Below are 12378 nucleotides of genomic sequence, written 5' to 3'. Positions count from 1 at the left end.
GCCTGTTCTTCTCTGCTTATAGGAGCACCATTCATAAGTTAAGCAAAGTTCCATGCTTTCAACTGGGCTTTCCCTCGTCCCTTTAACTGCAGGGACATCTCTGTCCTCTGGACTCTCATAATGCTCCCTATTGTGTCAATTGTCTCACAATTACCATATATAGAACGGCTCTGCACCATTAACTACCTTTTAAAACTATCTTTTATAAGTATCAATTATATTGAAAGCCTTAAGATACTGGCTTAAGATGGCCAATAATATTTATCATACTGTGATAGTCACCAAGCCTCAATCTATACCTTTAAAGACACCAAAACATCATGTACTCCTTTAAGCACAACATATTTTTTCCCTCTCTATGCCTCCTATCATTCTGCACATATCTCCACTCCAGCACATATCATAACATACGGATTTTATTAGTCTGAATCGCCCACCTCCACCTTACTAACTGGGTGTTGCACGGAGGCAGGGATTTCTGGGACAACAGATACACAATCAATATTTCATGGATCGAATCACTCACCCCACTGGCAGTTCTGATAGGTTTTGCCTTTAACTTGGGGACCAAGACCTTTCGATACTGAGGTGGGACTGCAGCAATGATATCCACCAGGCGAGGCTGTGCTGAAAGGCCATATTTGGCAGCTGTCTTGGTTTTCACCCTGAAAGTAAAGCATCTAGTATTATCAAGATCACAATATTCCAAGGACAAGCTACCAAAAGGATGACCTACAAATAACACCATCAACTCCTGTCACTCCCCTATGCTTTCACCAGATGACAATCATGGCTTTACCATCTGTGAATATCAGAGAAATAGAAGAACAAAATTCATGAATGTATGACTTCCTCTTCTCACCCTGGAGTACCAGAAAGAAAATTATATCTAACAGGGAAGGGCCCAGGATAGTGACACAATGTAGGCATCATTCAAAACAGTGCTTCAGCTTCAAAGGATTCTACCCTTTTCTCAACCTCAGCACTACTGCACTTGGGATCAGATTAATTGTATTGGGGGGACTGTTCAGTACACTGTAGGATGCTAAGCAGCATCATTGGCCTTTACCCACCAGCCCCCTTCTTACTATAGTAACACCCAAAAATGTCTCCTGTGGGGGAAAAATCATGCCTGATTGTGAACTACTATCTTAGACCAAACAAGCAAACAAACAAAGAAAAGAACAATTCAAAGGAAAGCTATGCAGAAGCAAATAGGAAATAAAGTATATATTTTTTAAAGCATTTTAAAACTTCTTCTAATACTAAATATTATATACATAAAAAACAGAGGACAGAATATATAAATGTACTTTAACAATTGTAAAGCAACCAGTCGTGAAACCACACTCCAAGAAAGAGAATATAATGTGTACTTCAGAAGATCTGTTTGCTGCTTCCTGATTGTAACTCTATCCCTAACCCCCAGAAGTAATCTTTATCCCGACTAATAATTCCTTGCTTTTCTCTATAATTTTACCAGCTTTTCTTTTCTTGGCTGTTAGCCAAACCCTAAGAGTCATCTTAACGTCTCATTTTAATCCATTTAGAAATATCGTGGGGTGTTTGCATCATTTTCTATAAATGTTAACTGAGTACCCGACATGTACAAGAGACTACCTAACTACTTGGTATGTCAGGAGGTATAAGGCATAGTCATTTCATGCTCTGTGTTTGCAGACAGGCATGCACATCTGACTGATAAAAATATATGTGATAAAACACACACATAACAATGAATGCTTCCAGAGTTCCAGAGGAACTCAGTGTGTGCTGAGGAGACCTTCACGAAAAATGGGCACAGAAAAAAAAGAGTAGGCTTCACAGACGACGAAAACACGAAGACAACACTGAGTATAGACAGGCTGGCTTACGGGAAGACTCAAACACAGGAATGCACATATTTTAAGAAATATGGGTACACCAACTTGACAGAAAGCAGATTTTCAACGTAGAGAAGTTTAAAAAGTTGGAAAAGTAAGATGAAGCCAGATCGAGAGGGCTTACATAATAGGCTGAGGAATCTGCATTTAATTCCTTAAGCTCTGGGGACACGCCTAAAGTTTCTGCACAGGGAAATGACAATGATAAAAGATAAGAGGAAATTAATTCATCAAGAGATTAATAGGGACTGAAAGTATAAACTATTTCAGTAGTCTAGACTTTAAAAAGGGATGGAATAGAGAGTTAGCAATGGAAATGAAAGTGAGAGTCATAATGAAGAAAGAGTAGGCAAAATTTAGATTCTCATTGGACCTAAGGGAAAAGATTCAAAGATGACACTAGAGTTTCAAGCCTGGAAGAGGGTTAACACAATTAAGCAAAGAGGACATCCAAGTAGGGGCTGGTTTTAAAGAAGATGCTAGCTTTAGCTTTAGATGTGCTAAACTAAAGAGAAAAAACAAAAATATACAAGATGTTGAAATGTTCACTAGAAATAAAAGATTGGTATAATTAGCAGTATAGCCAACAAAGACAGAATAAAATTGTTAAAGAAATGGTAGAAAAATCAGTAAAACACAATGTCTTCATAGTCAAAAAAAGGATAGTTACTTATTCTTGTAGCAAAAGTTTATTAAGCACAATGTTCCAAGGAAGGCGTCAAATACTGTAGTATCTCAAGTAACAGAAAATGGTCTAAAAAAAAGGTCATGCGTGCAGTGATTAGATCATTGCTGACCTGGGAGGGGGAGAGAAGCTTTTCACTAGAGCAGATCTATATAATGAACACGCAGTGAAAAAAAGAGATGCAGAGAGCAAAGACCACTCTCATTTGAGGGTGTAGCAAAGTCCAAGCTGAACCTGCCTGTGGAGAAGCGGATGAACACGGCGAAGGGGTTCTGAAGGAGGTAAGGGTTGGATTAGACCAAAGGCCCCACAGGGAGGGTTTTCCTGGCAGAGAGCTACTGCTTCCTCTGAGACAGCAGGGAAGACAAGAAAGATGTGAAGTGATGTGGCTCAGAAGGTGAGAACGTGGGCTCTGGAGACAGACGACCTAATTCCAAATCCCAGCTCTGCCGATTCCCAGTTATTTACTCTTGAACAAATTATTTAACCTCTCTCTGTTTCAGATTACAGGTGATACAGGCACCTACCTCATACAGCTTTTGAGAAGATCAACTGAGCTAGTACATATAATGCCCTAGTAACAATGACTGGAATATAGTAAGTGCCCAAGAAATGTTAGAAGTTATCACTATTATTAGTCTATGAGACAACTTTGCCATAAATGAGTGACAGGGCAGAAAGCAAAATTTTCAACTGAAAAATAAAATATGAGATAGAAAACAAGCAGTATTTAATAATTTCATAAAAGAGATCTACTACCTAAGAACAAGATTACCTTCTTTTTTATAGATCCACTTACTTGTTTAGATCGATGTCTTTCCCCTGTTCGTGTGCTTCAATTAGTTGTTTAATAACATCTCCTATGGTCAGCATCATTAGCTCAGCAGGGCTGAGATCTCCTGGAAAGACAATGTTTAACAATGTAAAAAAATCACATTATTCAGTAAAGATTTTTGTATATATTAGCAGTTTTCCTTCCAAAATCATTCCAACCATGCCAAATGAATAGCTCAAGTTCACAAGACATTCAATCTCCATTGTTTACAATTTGATCCTATCTTTTGTATCTTTAACTTAAACAAACCTGGCTTCACTTACATATGGGAAGAGCTCACTTTAGAAGCACATGCAGCAAGAAAATGATAGATACAGAAAAGAACAGAGACAAACAGGAGAAAGAACCTAATCACATAGGAAAGCACCAAAGTAGTTAAAATAGCTTCCCTTTATCTCCAGTTTTGTAATTACATTTAGATGCATTATTTCATCTGATTCTCAGAATGGTGTAAAATAGACAGAACAGCATATTTGCCTGTCCCATAAAAATGCTACCAAGGGGTGAAGCTGAAACTCAAATCCAGGTATCTGCAGAAGCAGTACTACAAAGCAATGCAGTATTACTTTGTAACACAAAGGACATGGGCTCTATACTTGTCTAAGGATCTTAACCTCTAAGATACAGTATAGTCTGTCCACCATCATGACCTTCTCCTGGCAACTGAGGCTCCCCTGCTCATCTCAAAGGCAACAGCAGAAGCTGACATGCTCTTACATGATCTCATCCCCCCAATTACAGTTGACTGGTTCAAGGATGGGCACCTATCCAAGTCAGGCCAATCTGAGCTCTTTTCCTCAAGGCAAAAAAACCCCAGTCTCTCTCCAGTGAGAAAAGCTGAGATTTCAGCTTGGGAGCTGCTAGCAAGCATGCTTCCTGCCTGTAAAGAAAGCTGGGGTACAAAAATAACGAAGTCATCAGAGAGAAGCACAGATGAGAAAGGCCTGGCAGTTATGGAGCCCTTTCATTTACTTCATCTCATTTGAAACCTCACAACAAGACTGGAAGTTAGGTATTGTTATCCCACTTTACAGATGTGAAAAATTAAGGCAAGTTAAGATGCCATTGTAAACGGTATAGTTAAGACTCAAATCCAGGTCTTTTCTCCACAACTTCCATGCTTTTTTCACTGTACCAAGCCGCCTCCAATTTAATGAGGCAAGGTTAACACATACAAAGCAATCTGAGAGAAAAAAATGTTCACCTATAACTAAAGGCTAAACGCTTTTCAAACCATGTAACTCAGCACTTCAGAGCTCCACAAAGGCACCTCGGGGGCCATGTAACAGGGGTAGGGCTGGCGATGGTGGTGGAAGAGGAAGGGGGAGGGGGAGAGAAAGAGGAAGGCTAAAGAGGGTCTCTTTCTCCATTTCAACCAAACAGCTTGGCTTTCATCTATTTATATATTGAGGTTCTGCATAAGAATTTATTTGGAGGGGAAAAGGGGACTCAGGTGATAAAAACAGAATAGATAAAGATTTAAAAACCACTTGTCTTAAGAATTAACTGGAGAAGTAAACTAGTAAGGAAAGGCATCGTGGAGGAAACGGCACAGGGGTCTTTAAAGAAAAGGGCAGGATTTGACCAAGCAAAACAGAGTACAATCCAGAAGAAACAATGTTGGAAAGAGGAATTACCTATTGCTGTACGAAGGTGTGTCATCTAACTAGAATACAGGGCTTCTAACATGGCTCAGTAAAGAATAGATTACAGGGTACATCAGCCACTAGGCAAACGGATTTAAATGAAATGCAAGAGACAGTGGAGAACTACATATTCTCAAGTTTGGGAGTAAAAAGATGAAATTAGTTATTTAAGAAAATTAGTACACAAAATACACTAAAGAAAATGAGGATACAAAAAATGATTCAGAAGATGAAAAAAATACATACTATCTGGATACTAAGTAAAAGCCTCTTGAAAGGCAACATTGTAAAAAAATCCCCACAAGATTTATAGTAAAAAAGTTGGATAATAGGCTCCTCTCCCTAGCTCCCAACTCCTACAGGATGCGTGATAATGGGAAGATCAATGAATTCTGACCTCCCATTTCCTTGCCTGCATAATTGGCAAAATACATACACATCTCATAAGACCACTGTAAGAATCAACTGAAGTAATGTATATGAAAGCCAAAGTACTATTCAAATATTAGTTACTGATGAAGGCAGGTTAGGAGAATGGTGGCTGGAATGATGAGAAATAAACTATTTCAAGAGGTGATTTCTAAGTAAGAACTAACAAGGTTTGGTGATAGATGAAATTAAAAGTGTAAAGCTGTCTGGCCTGACAGACTGAGGTGGAGCAAGTTAGAGGAAGAAGACAAATTAATTTGAGGCATGTAGAGTTTGATGCCACAAGAGAACTGAATGACACTTGCAGCTGTTGCTCCAAGAAATTGCAGTTTATGCCAAAAGGCATACTGATTAAGGACAGATTTATTTTTAATTTTATGGTTTTTGGGTTCACAGAGACAGCCTGACCAACCAGTTCCACTTCCTAAGTATAATTTTGGGCTGGGAAAGCAACTTAACTCTTTGAACCTCAGTTTCTCCATCTGTAAAATGGAGATGATATCGACTCCAGAATTAATAGCAAAGGCTCAATAAATAGTAGCTATTATTATCATAACCATCATTATTATTAGGCCCACTGCTCAAATGAGTGCACAGAGATAAGATTAGAACCTGTGAAAAAACACTAGAAATCTGACTCCATCCCGTCGAAAAGCTAAAGATGGAATTGCTGCATTCTAACTTAGGAGGTAATACAAATGAGAATAACTGAATAATTGTCCCATAGAATCCAACAATACTTTAGGGTCTTTCTTCTTTCTTAACTTAGGATTTTAAAAAAAAAAAACGTGAAATGTGTCCTAAAACAAATCTTAGCAAACTACAATCCGAGAACGCGTTAAATCGACCGACCACGTTAGCTACTTGGAGGGCATACCCTGGAATAAAGCTTTTCCTGCCACTTACGCAAAAGACATCAAGTGACTGCCAAAGAGGAAGAGCAAGGGTAGGTTGGTTTAAAAACCACAATAGGTAAAACGAGAAGGCAGGGAGCCAACAGACAGGCTGACCCCAGGCGGCGGGGCGACTGGACCAGGCAGCGGATTCCGCGGGAAAAACTGGGTTCAGCATCTGACCTTCCAGATGTTGGCCCCTTCCCTACTACTCCCCTTCCCCCTCTGCCTCTCCCTCCCTTTCGCACCTTTCCGCTTCTGCCTCATCGCTCAGCTGTCGCAGCAGCCGTCTCCACAGATAATGTAGCTACCGACTCAGACCACGGGGAAAGTTGACAGCCACAAAGCAACCCCGGCCTGTCGTAAAAGGACGGTCAGTGTATCGTAAAGCTGTTCCCAGAAAACGGCGAGCGCCAAGGTCCGCCCGCCCCCCAGCGGCCGGTCGCGGAGCCGCAGGAGGAGGAAAGCCGTGGCGGAGGCGATCCTGCCGGGGGTCGAAGGGCTGTAGAGTGGGAGCGTCTGAATGCAATGGCAGCTGGGCCTTAGAATGCTCGACCTGGACGGTATAGCGACAGGACAAAGCTTATGTACAGAGACTGCGCCAGGAAGCCTACATGAGAGAGTACAGGGTATAGGAGCCCAGGGGGCGTCACGTCACGGGGCTAGGCGGGAAGGGGAGCGGGAGATCGCGGGAGGAGAGCCCGCTAGTCCCAGTCAGAGCCCGGGAGAGACCGGCAGCATCGAGTAACAGTGAGAGGTGCAGGCTTTGACGCCAGTGGTCACCGTGGTCTCCGACGAATGGCACGCATCGTCGATGGCCATCGTGAAAGCTACGGAGGTCTCTCCAGAAAAACGCGCACACGCACGAAGTTTGGCAGAGGTTGGAGGCAGGACTTGGGATAACCCATCTATGATCTCCGTTGTTCATGGACCAGAAATTAAGAACCCCTCTCATTACATAAAGCCAGGAAAACATGCTGTTTCCAGTTCCTCACTTCCCACCAGAATTGACGTAACTCCAAGTCTTTGACCCCACCACGATACTGAAACTGCCCCGGTCAGCTTTTCTGCCTTCCTCAGGCCGAATTCAGTGGTAGTTACCTGTCCTTGTCATCCTAGTACTAACTGACATGAGTTAGCTTCCTTGAAAGTCTTTCTTCTTAGGACCCTCCACACTCTCTTGATTTCTCTTCTACTTTTTCTCAGTCTCTGGTGAACTCCTCGTCTACCTCACCTCAAGGTATTGGTGGACCAGAGGCGTCACTTCTCAGCCCTGTCTTTCAGGGTTGTCCCCAGAGCACCATAGCTTTAAATACCGTCTATCTCCTCCCATTTTTATAGTCCAGCCCCAACTTCTCCCCTGTTTGATATCTTGTTAGATCTGGGCGTCTAATATGCATCTTGAACTTAACATGTGCAAAACAGAACTCAGTTTTTACTCCAAATCTGTTCTCTCCCCCCGCTCTTCCTTACCTGAGGGCACTGTCATCCACCTCATCCCTCTTTTACCTCACACAAGAGAAAGATCGAGGTGGGTAGGACAGCTGTAAATTTTAAACAGGGCTTAGGATAGGCCTTACTGGGAATGTGATACTTGAGTTAATACTTGGTAGGCAGGTATCTGGGGGAAGAGTGTTTCAGGTAGAGGGAACAGTTAGCACAAAGATCCCAGGACAAGAGGATGCCTGGTGTGTTAAAGGAAAGTAAGGAGGCCGGTGTCAATGGAGCAGTGAGTGAGGGGAAGTGTACTAGAGGTCAGAAAGGTGATGGGGTGGGACACAGTGCAGCTCCTATGAGACCTAGTCGGCCATCATAAAGCTTTGGCTTTTACTCTAAGTGACTTGGGGAGCCATTGGAGAGTTTTTAGCAGAGATATGATCTGATTTCTAATTTTAAAGTATCTCTTTTTGCTGTGTTTAGAATAGACTATAGGCCCTATAGGGGGCGAAGGACAGAAGCCGGGAGATCAGTTAGGTGGTTATATCCTACCTATACTGGTAGTTCTCAAACTTGGATGCACTTTAGAATCACCTAGAGAGTAGTGAAAAATCCGGTGCTCAGGTCCCACCCCATACCAATTAAATCAAAATGTCAAGGGATGGGAGCTAGACATTAGTATTTTCTAAAGATCCTTGGGTGGTTCTAGTGTGTAGCAAAGTTTGGGAACCACTGATCGAGGCCAGAGATGATTTAGACTCAAATCTGGGTAGTAAGCAGTGGAGGTGGTGAGAAGTGTTCAGATTCTGAATATATTTTGGGGATGTCAGTAAGACTTCCTGACAGGTCAGGTGTGGGATATGAGAGAAAAAGAGACATCAAGATCAAGGGTGACACTGAAGCTTTTGGATCAAGGGACTGGAAACACGTAGTTGCTGTTTGCTGAAATGGAGGAGACTGTAAGCGGAGTGGGGTTGTGAGGGGGTCCGTCTGGACATATGTTTGGCATGCCTAAGACATGAAGAAAGTTGGGACTGGAGATACCAATCGAGAGTTATAGGCATGTAGGTGAAATGTAAAGCTATGAAATAAGGTGAATGTGGAAAAGAAAGAGAAGAGACCAAAGACTAAGCTTTGGGGCCTTCTGTTATTAGCAGGATGGGGAGAAAAGGAGTACCAACAAAGGAGGCTGACAAGGTAGGAAGAAAACTAAGAGAGTGTGTGTACCTGGAAGTCAAGAGAAGAAAGTGTGTTAAGGAGGAGGGACTGATCCAATGGGTCAAATGCTGTTGATGGGTCGAGTAAGATGAGTGTTGAAATTGACTAGGATCGTTGGGGCCTTTGACAAGGAGAGTTTTATGGAATGGTAGAAGTGATGGCCTGACTAGAGTAGATTTATGATAGACTGAGAGGTGAGAATTTTGAGACGGTGAGTTTAGACAACTCTTTTGAGGAGTTTTGCCACGAAGAAATACAGAGAAATGGGGTAGTAGCTGGCAGGGTAACTGGGGTCAAAGGGAGTGTTTGTTTGTTAAAACGGGATAATTAACAGCAAGTGTGTATGCCGATGAGAATAGTCCAGTGGAGAGTGAAAATTAGATGAATTAAGAGAAGAGAGGAAAGTACTCTATCTAGTCCTGCAGCTGGAGAAAAGGGATGGAATCTGGTGGACAAGAGAAGGGATTAGCTTTGGCTGGGCGCATGGACAGTTCATTCATTAACAGGCTGGAAAGCAGAACATGTCAGTGTAGATTCTGATAGGTGGTTGCGTGTGATGCTGGGGCTCTGTGGAAGTTCTCTTTCAATTGCTGCAGTTTCTTCAGTGAGTTCAGTGAAAATTCAGCCTGGTAGTTTGTCCAGACTTCCAACAGACCTACATTCAGGTATCCAAAGAGTGTCAAAGACCACCATAAAGAACCCAGGCAGCTTTAAAAATGATCAGAGTTAATTTTAGTTTTTGGGTACTTAAGTATTATCTCTGACTAAGAATATAGTTAACTGTTGAAGTAAAGAAACAGCCAGTAGAGGGAGAGCTAAGCACGTGGGACATGAATATAAGTTTAAGGTGTGATTTTGCCCAGCGAGGTAAGTAGAAGACCCAACACTAATGATGACATTCACTCTGATTTTCTTGTTTTGAACTTTATGTTGGTATTTCTATGGTTTTCTGATGGATGAGGCACACCATCTTGCCAAAAGTTCAAAGCAATTTTTAAGGTCACACTCTAAATATTTATCTTCAGTGCTTTTTGACCTCTTTGCTTTCTGGATCCCCACTTTAGACTAAAAACATACCTACAGTTACTGAGGCTTGTCCTTGTAATGACGGAGCCTGTCTTTGAAGGTCAAACACTACCTGAAGCTGAAGGCTAAAAAAATAGGTTTTTACCTGTACTTGATGTGATTAATGGGTCGCCAGACACAGCAAAATGGAGTATGTTCTACTTTCTTCTCTCCTGGACAGCGATTCAAAAAGATTAGTTTTTCTAAAAAATATAGATGTAAAATTTAATTTCCAGAAAGAGTTATTTAAACTTTATGACCCTCATTTGTACAAACAATCCAATGTTGTTTGGTTTGGGGTGAATTTCAAGACTGTGTATCAAGAGTCGTTTATCTTCACCATCTCATATCATCCATCTCTCCCAGTTGTCTTGTGTTGGGGGATGTGAGAACCAGCTTTGTCTCTTTTGGCACTGGGGAGTTTTTCCTATCTGCTCAAATAAGTCAGATGCATCTGAATAACTTTCACCCTCAAAAAAAGGATGCTGTAGGGTGGATGATGCAATCTCTTTGGAGAGGAAAAATGACCAATATCTGCCTGCTTGTAGGAATAAGGCAGAGAAGGATGTAAGATCCCCAGTTTACATACAAGTAAAGTTTAAATAAAAGAGCGAAAATGGAACAAGTCAATTTCTGAGGGAGGAGATTGTCATAAATAGCCCTCTGATGGCAAATCAGTTTCACTTCTGCTTGTGTAAATGTGGGTTTGTGACTGGCCACGAAGGGCTATATAGCTCAGCTGTTTCCACGTATCTACACCAAGGCAAAGAAACTGCCACCATCTCCTTTGCAGACTCCTGGAGCCAAACGGAAAAAGTAGTATCTGGTAAGTTGTTTCTGTTATGTTATGTATGCTGTAACTTATGGTTGATTAAAAAAAATAGACTTTAGATTTACAGAAAAATTGAGAAGATAACACAGAGAATCTTCATATAACCCACACTCAATTTCCTCTTTTATCTTACATTAATATGGTACATTTGTTATAATTAATGGACCAATATTTATAACATTATTATTAACTAAAAGCTATACTTTATTCAGATTTTCTTAGTTTTTATCTAATGTCCTTTTTCTTTCCTTTTTTTTGTGTGAGGAAGACTGGCCCTGAGCTAACATCTGTTGCCAATCTTCCTCTTTTTGCTTGGGAAAGATTGTCCCTGAGCTAATATCAGTGCCAATCTTCCTCTATTTTGTATGTGGGATGCTGCCACAGCATGGCTTGATGAGTAGTATGTAGGTCTGTGCCTGGGATCCAAACCTGTAAACCTTGGGCCACCAAAGTGGAGCTTACAAAATTAACCACTATGCCACTGGGCTGGCCCCTCTAATGTCTTTTCTCTGTTCTAGGATCGCATCCAGGATCTGACATTACATTGTCATGTCTCCATAGGCTTCTCTTGGCTGTGACAGTGTTTCAGACTTTCCTTGTTTTTGATGACCTTGACAGTTTTGAGTAGTACTAGTCAGGTATTTGAGGAGTACTGGTCAGACATTCCACCGGATTCATCTCTATTGAGATTCGTTTGTTTTTCTCAGGATTAGACTGGAGTTATGGGTTTAGGGGAGGAAGCTCCCAGAATTAAAGTGCCATTCTCATCACATCATGTCAAAGGTCTGTACTGTTGACATGGTTTGTGATGTTGACGTTGGCCTGGATCACCTGGCCGAGGCAGCGTCTGTCAGGTCTCTCTGCTGTGAAGTTACTCTTCCTCCCTCCTTTCCTTACTGTCCTCTTTGGGACGAAGTTGCTCTGCAAAGCCCACCCTTCCGGACAGGGAAGTTATGCCCTCTCTCCTTGAGAGTGGACTAGCTACGTAAATTATCTGGAATTTTTCTATATGGGAGATTTGTTTCTTCTCCCTCTCTTGACTTTCTTACAGTAAATTATTCCTTGAGAGAAAGTGTATTCTACTTTCTTGTTTGTTTAAGAGAATTTTAAGGCTTTGTAAAGGCCAGTGAAGTAGAAATCTGGAGATTCAGGGTTTAGTTTGAATTTTACTTAAGAGTGTGATCATTGGCAAGTCACTAATCATTCCTCCCCAAAGAAAACAGCTATCGCAGGCATCCTTGGGGGTAGTATTAATGTCATCTTATGCCTCATTAACTTTTGGCGAGCTTTGGGGGAGCAACATGAGAGGATTCAAATTCATTTCTTTAGAAGCTGATAAAGTATGTTATGAAAATATCTGCTTATTTTACTTACCTTTTCACCTGGGGGAGAAAGACAGAGAAAATCATGTCGTTCCAGTACCTCCTTTATTTTATCTGCCTCCAGTGGCTGCGC

At 41.5% G+C, this 12378-nt stretch overlaps 2 protein-coding genes across 8 annotated transcripts in view; one reads left to right on the top strand and one right to left on the bottom strand.

Annotated features, from left to right (window-relative positions):
* Nucleotides 1-6867, bottom strand: part of ELP3 (elongator acetyltransferase complex subunit 3) — a 95527-nt gene extending 88660 nt beyond the window's left edge. The window contains exons 1-3 of one of the 2 annotated variants that reach the window (XM_008519287.2): nt 6620-6867; nt 3368-3467; nt 527-665 (exon numbers count right to left, since the gene is read on the bottom strand). In XM_008519287.2, coding sequence (XP_008517509.1) covers nt 527-665; nt 3368-3467; nt 6620-6638 — 258 coding nt within the window. In that variant the 5' untranslated portion in view covers nt 6639-6867. The remainder of the gene's footprint in view (nt 1-526; nt 666-3367; nt 3468-6619) is intronic. The other variant, XM_070611355.1, reaches the window with a different exon arrangement.
* NUGGC (nuclear GTPase, germinal center associated) overlaps nt 6780-12378 on the top strand; it is a 54314-nt gene continuing 48715 nt past the window's right edge. For 2 of the 6 annotated variants that reach the window (XM_070611353.1, XM_070611349.1), the window contains exons 1-2: nt 6780-7000; nt 10885-10917. The gene's annotated coding sequence lies outside the window, so the exon portion shown is untranslated. Of the gene's footprint in view, nt 7001-7244; nt 10918-12378 lie in introns of those variants that run through there. The other 4 variants (XM_070611351.1, XM_070611350.1, XM_008519289.2 and 1 more) reach the window with 4 other exon arrangements.

This window comes from Equus przewalskii, chromosome 2, assembly GCF_037783145.1.
Source record: "Equus przewalskii isolate Varuska chromosome 2, EquPr2, whole genome shotgun sequence".
In the NCBI taxonomy this organism is placed as follows: domain Eukaryota; kingdom Metazoa; phylum Chordata; class Mammalia; order Perissodactyla; family Equidae; genus Equus; species Equus przewalskii.
Note: the sequence above shows the minus strand (reverse complement) of the source record. Positions and strands in the feature narration are given on the sequence as shown.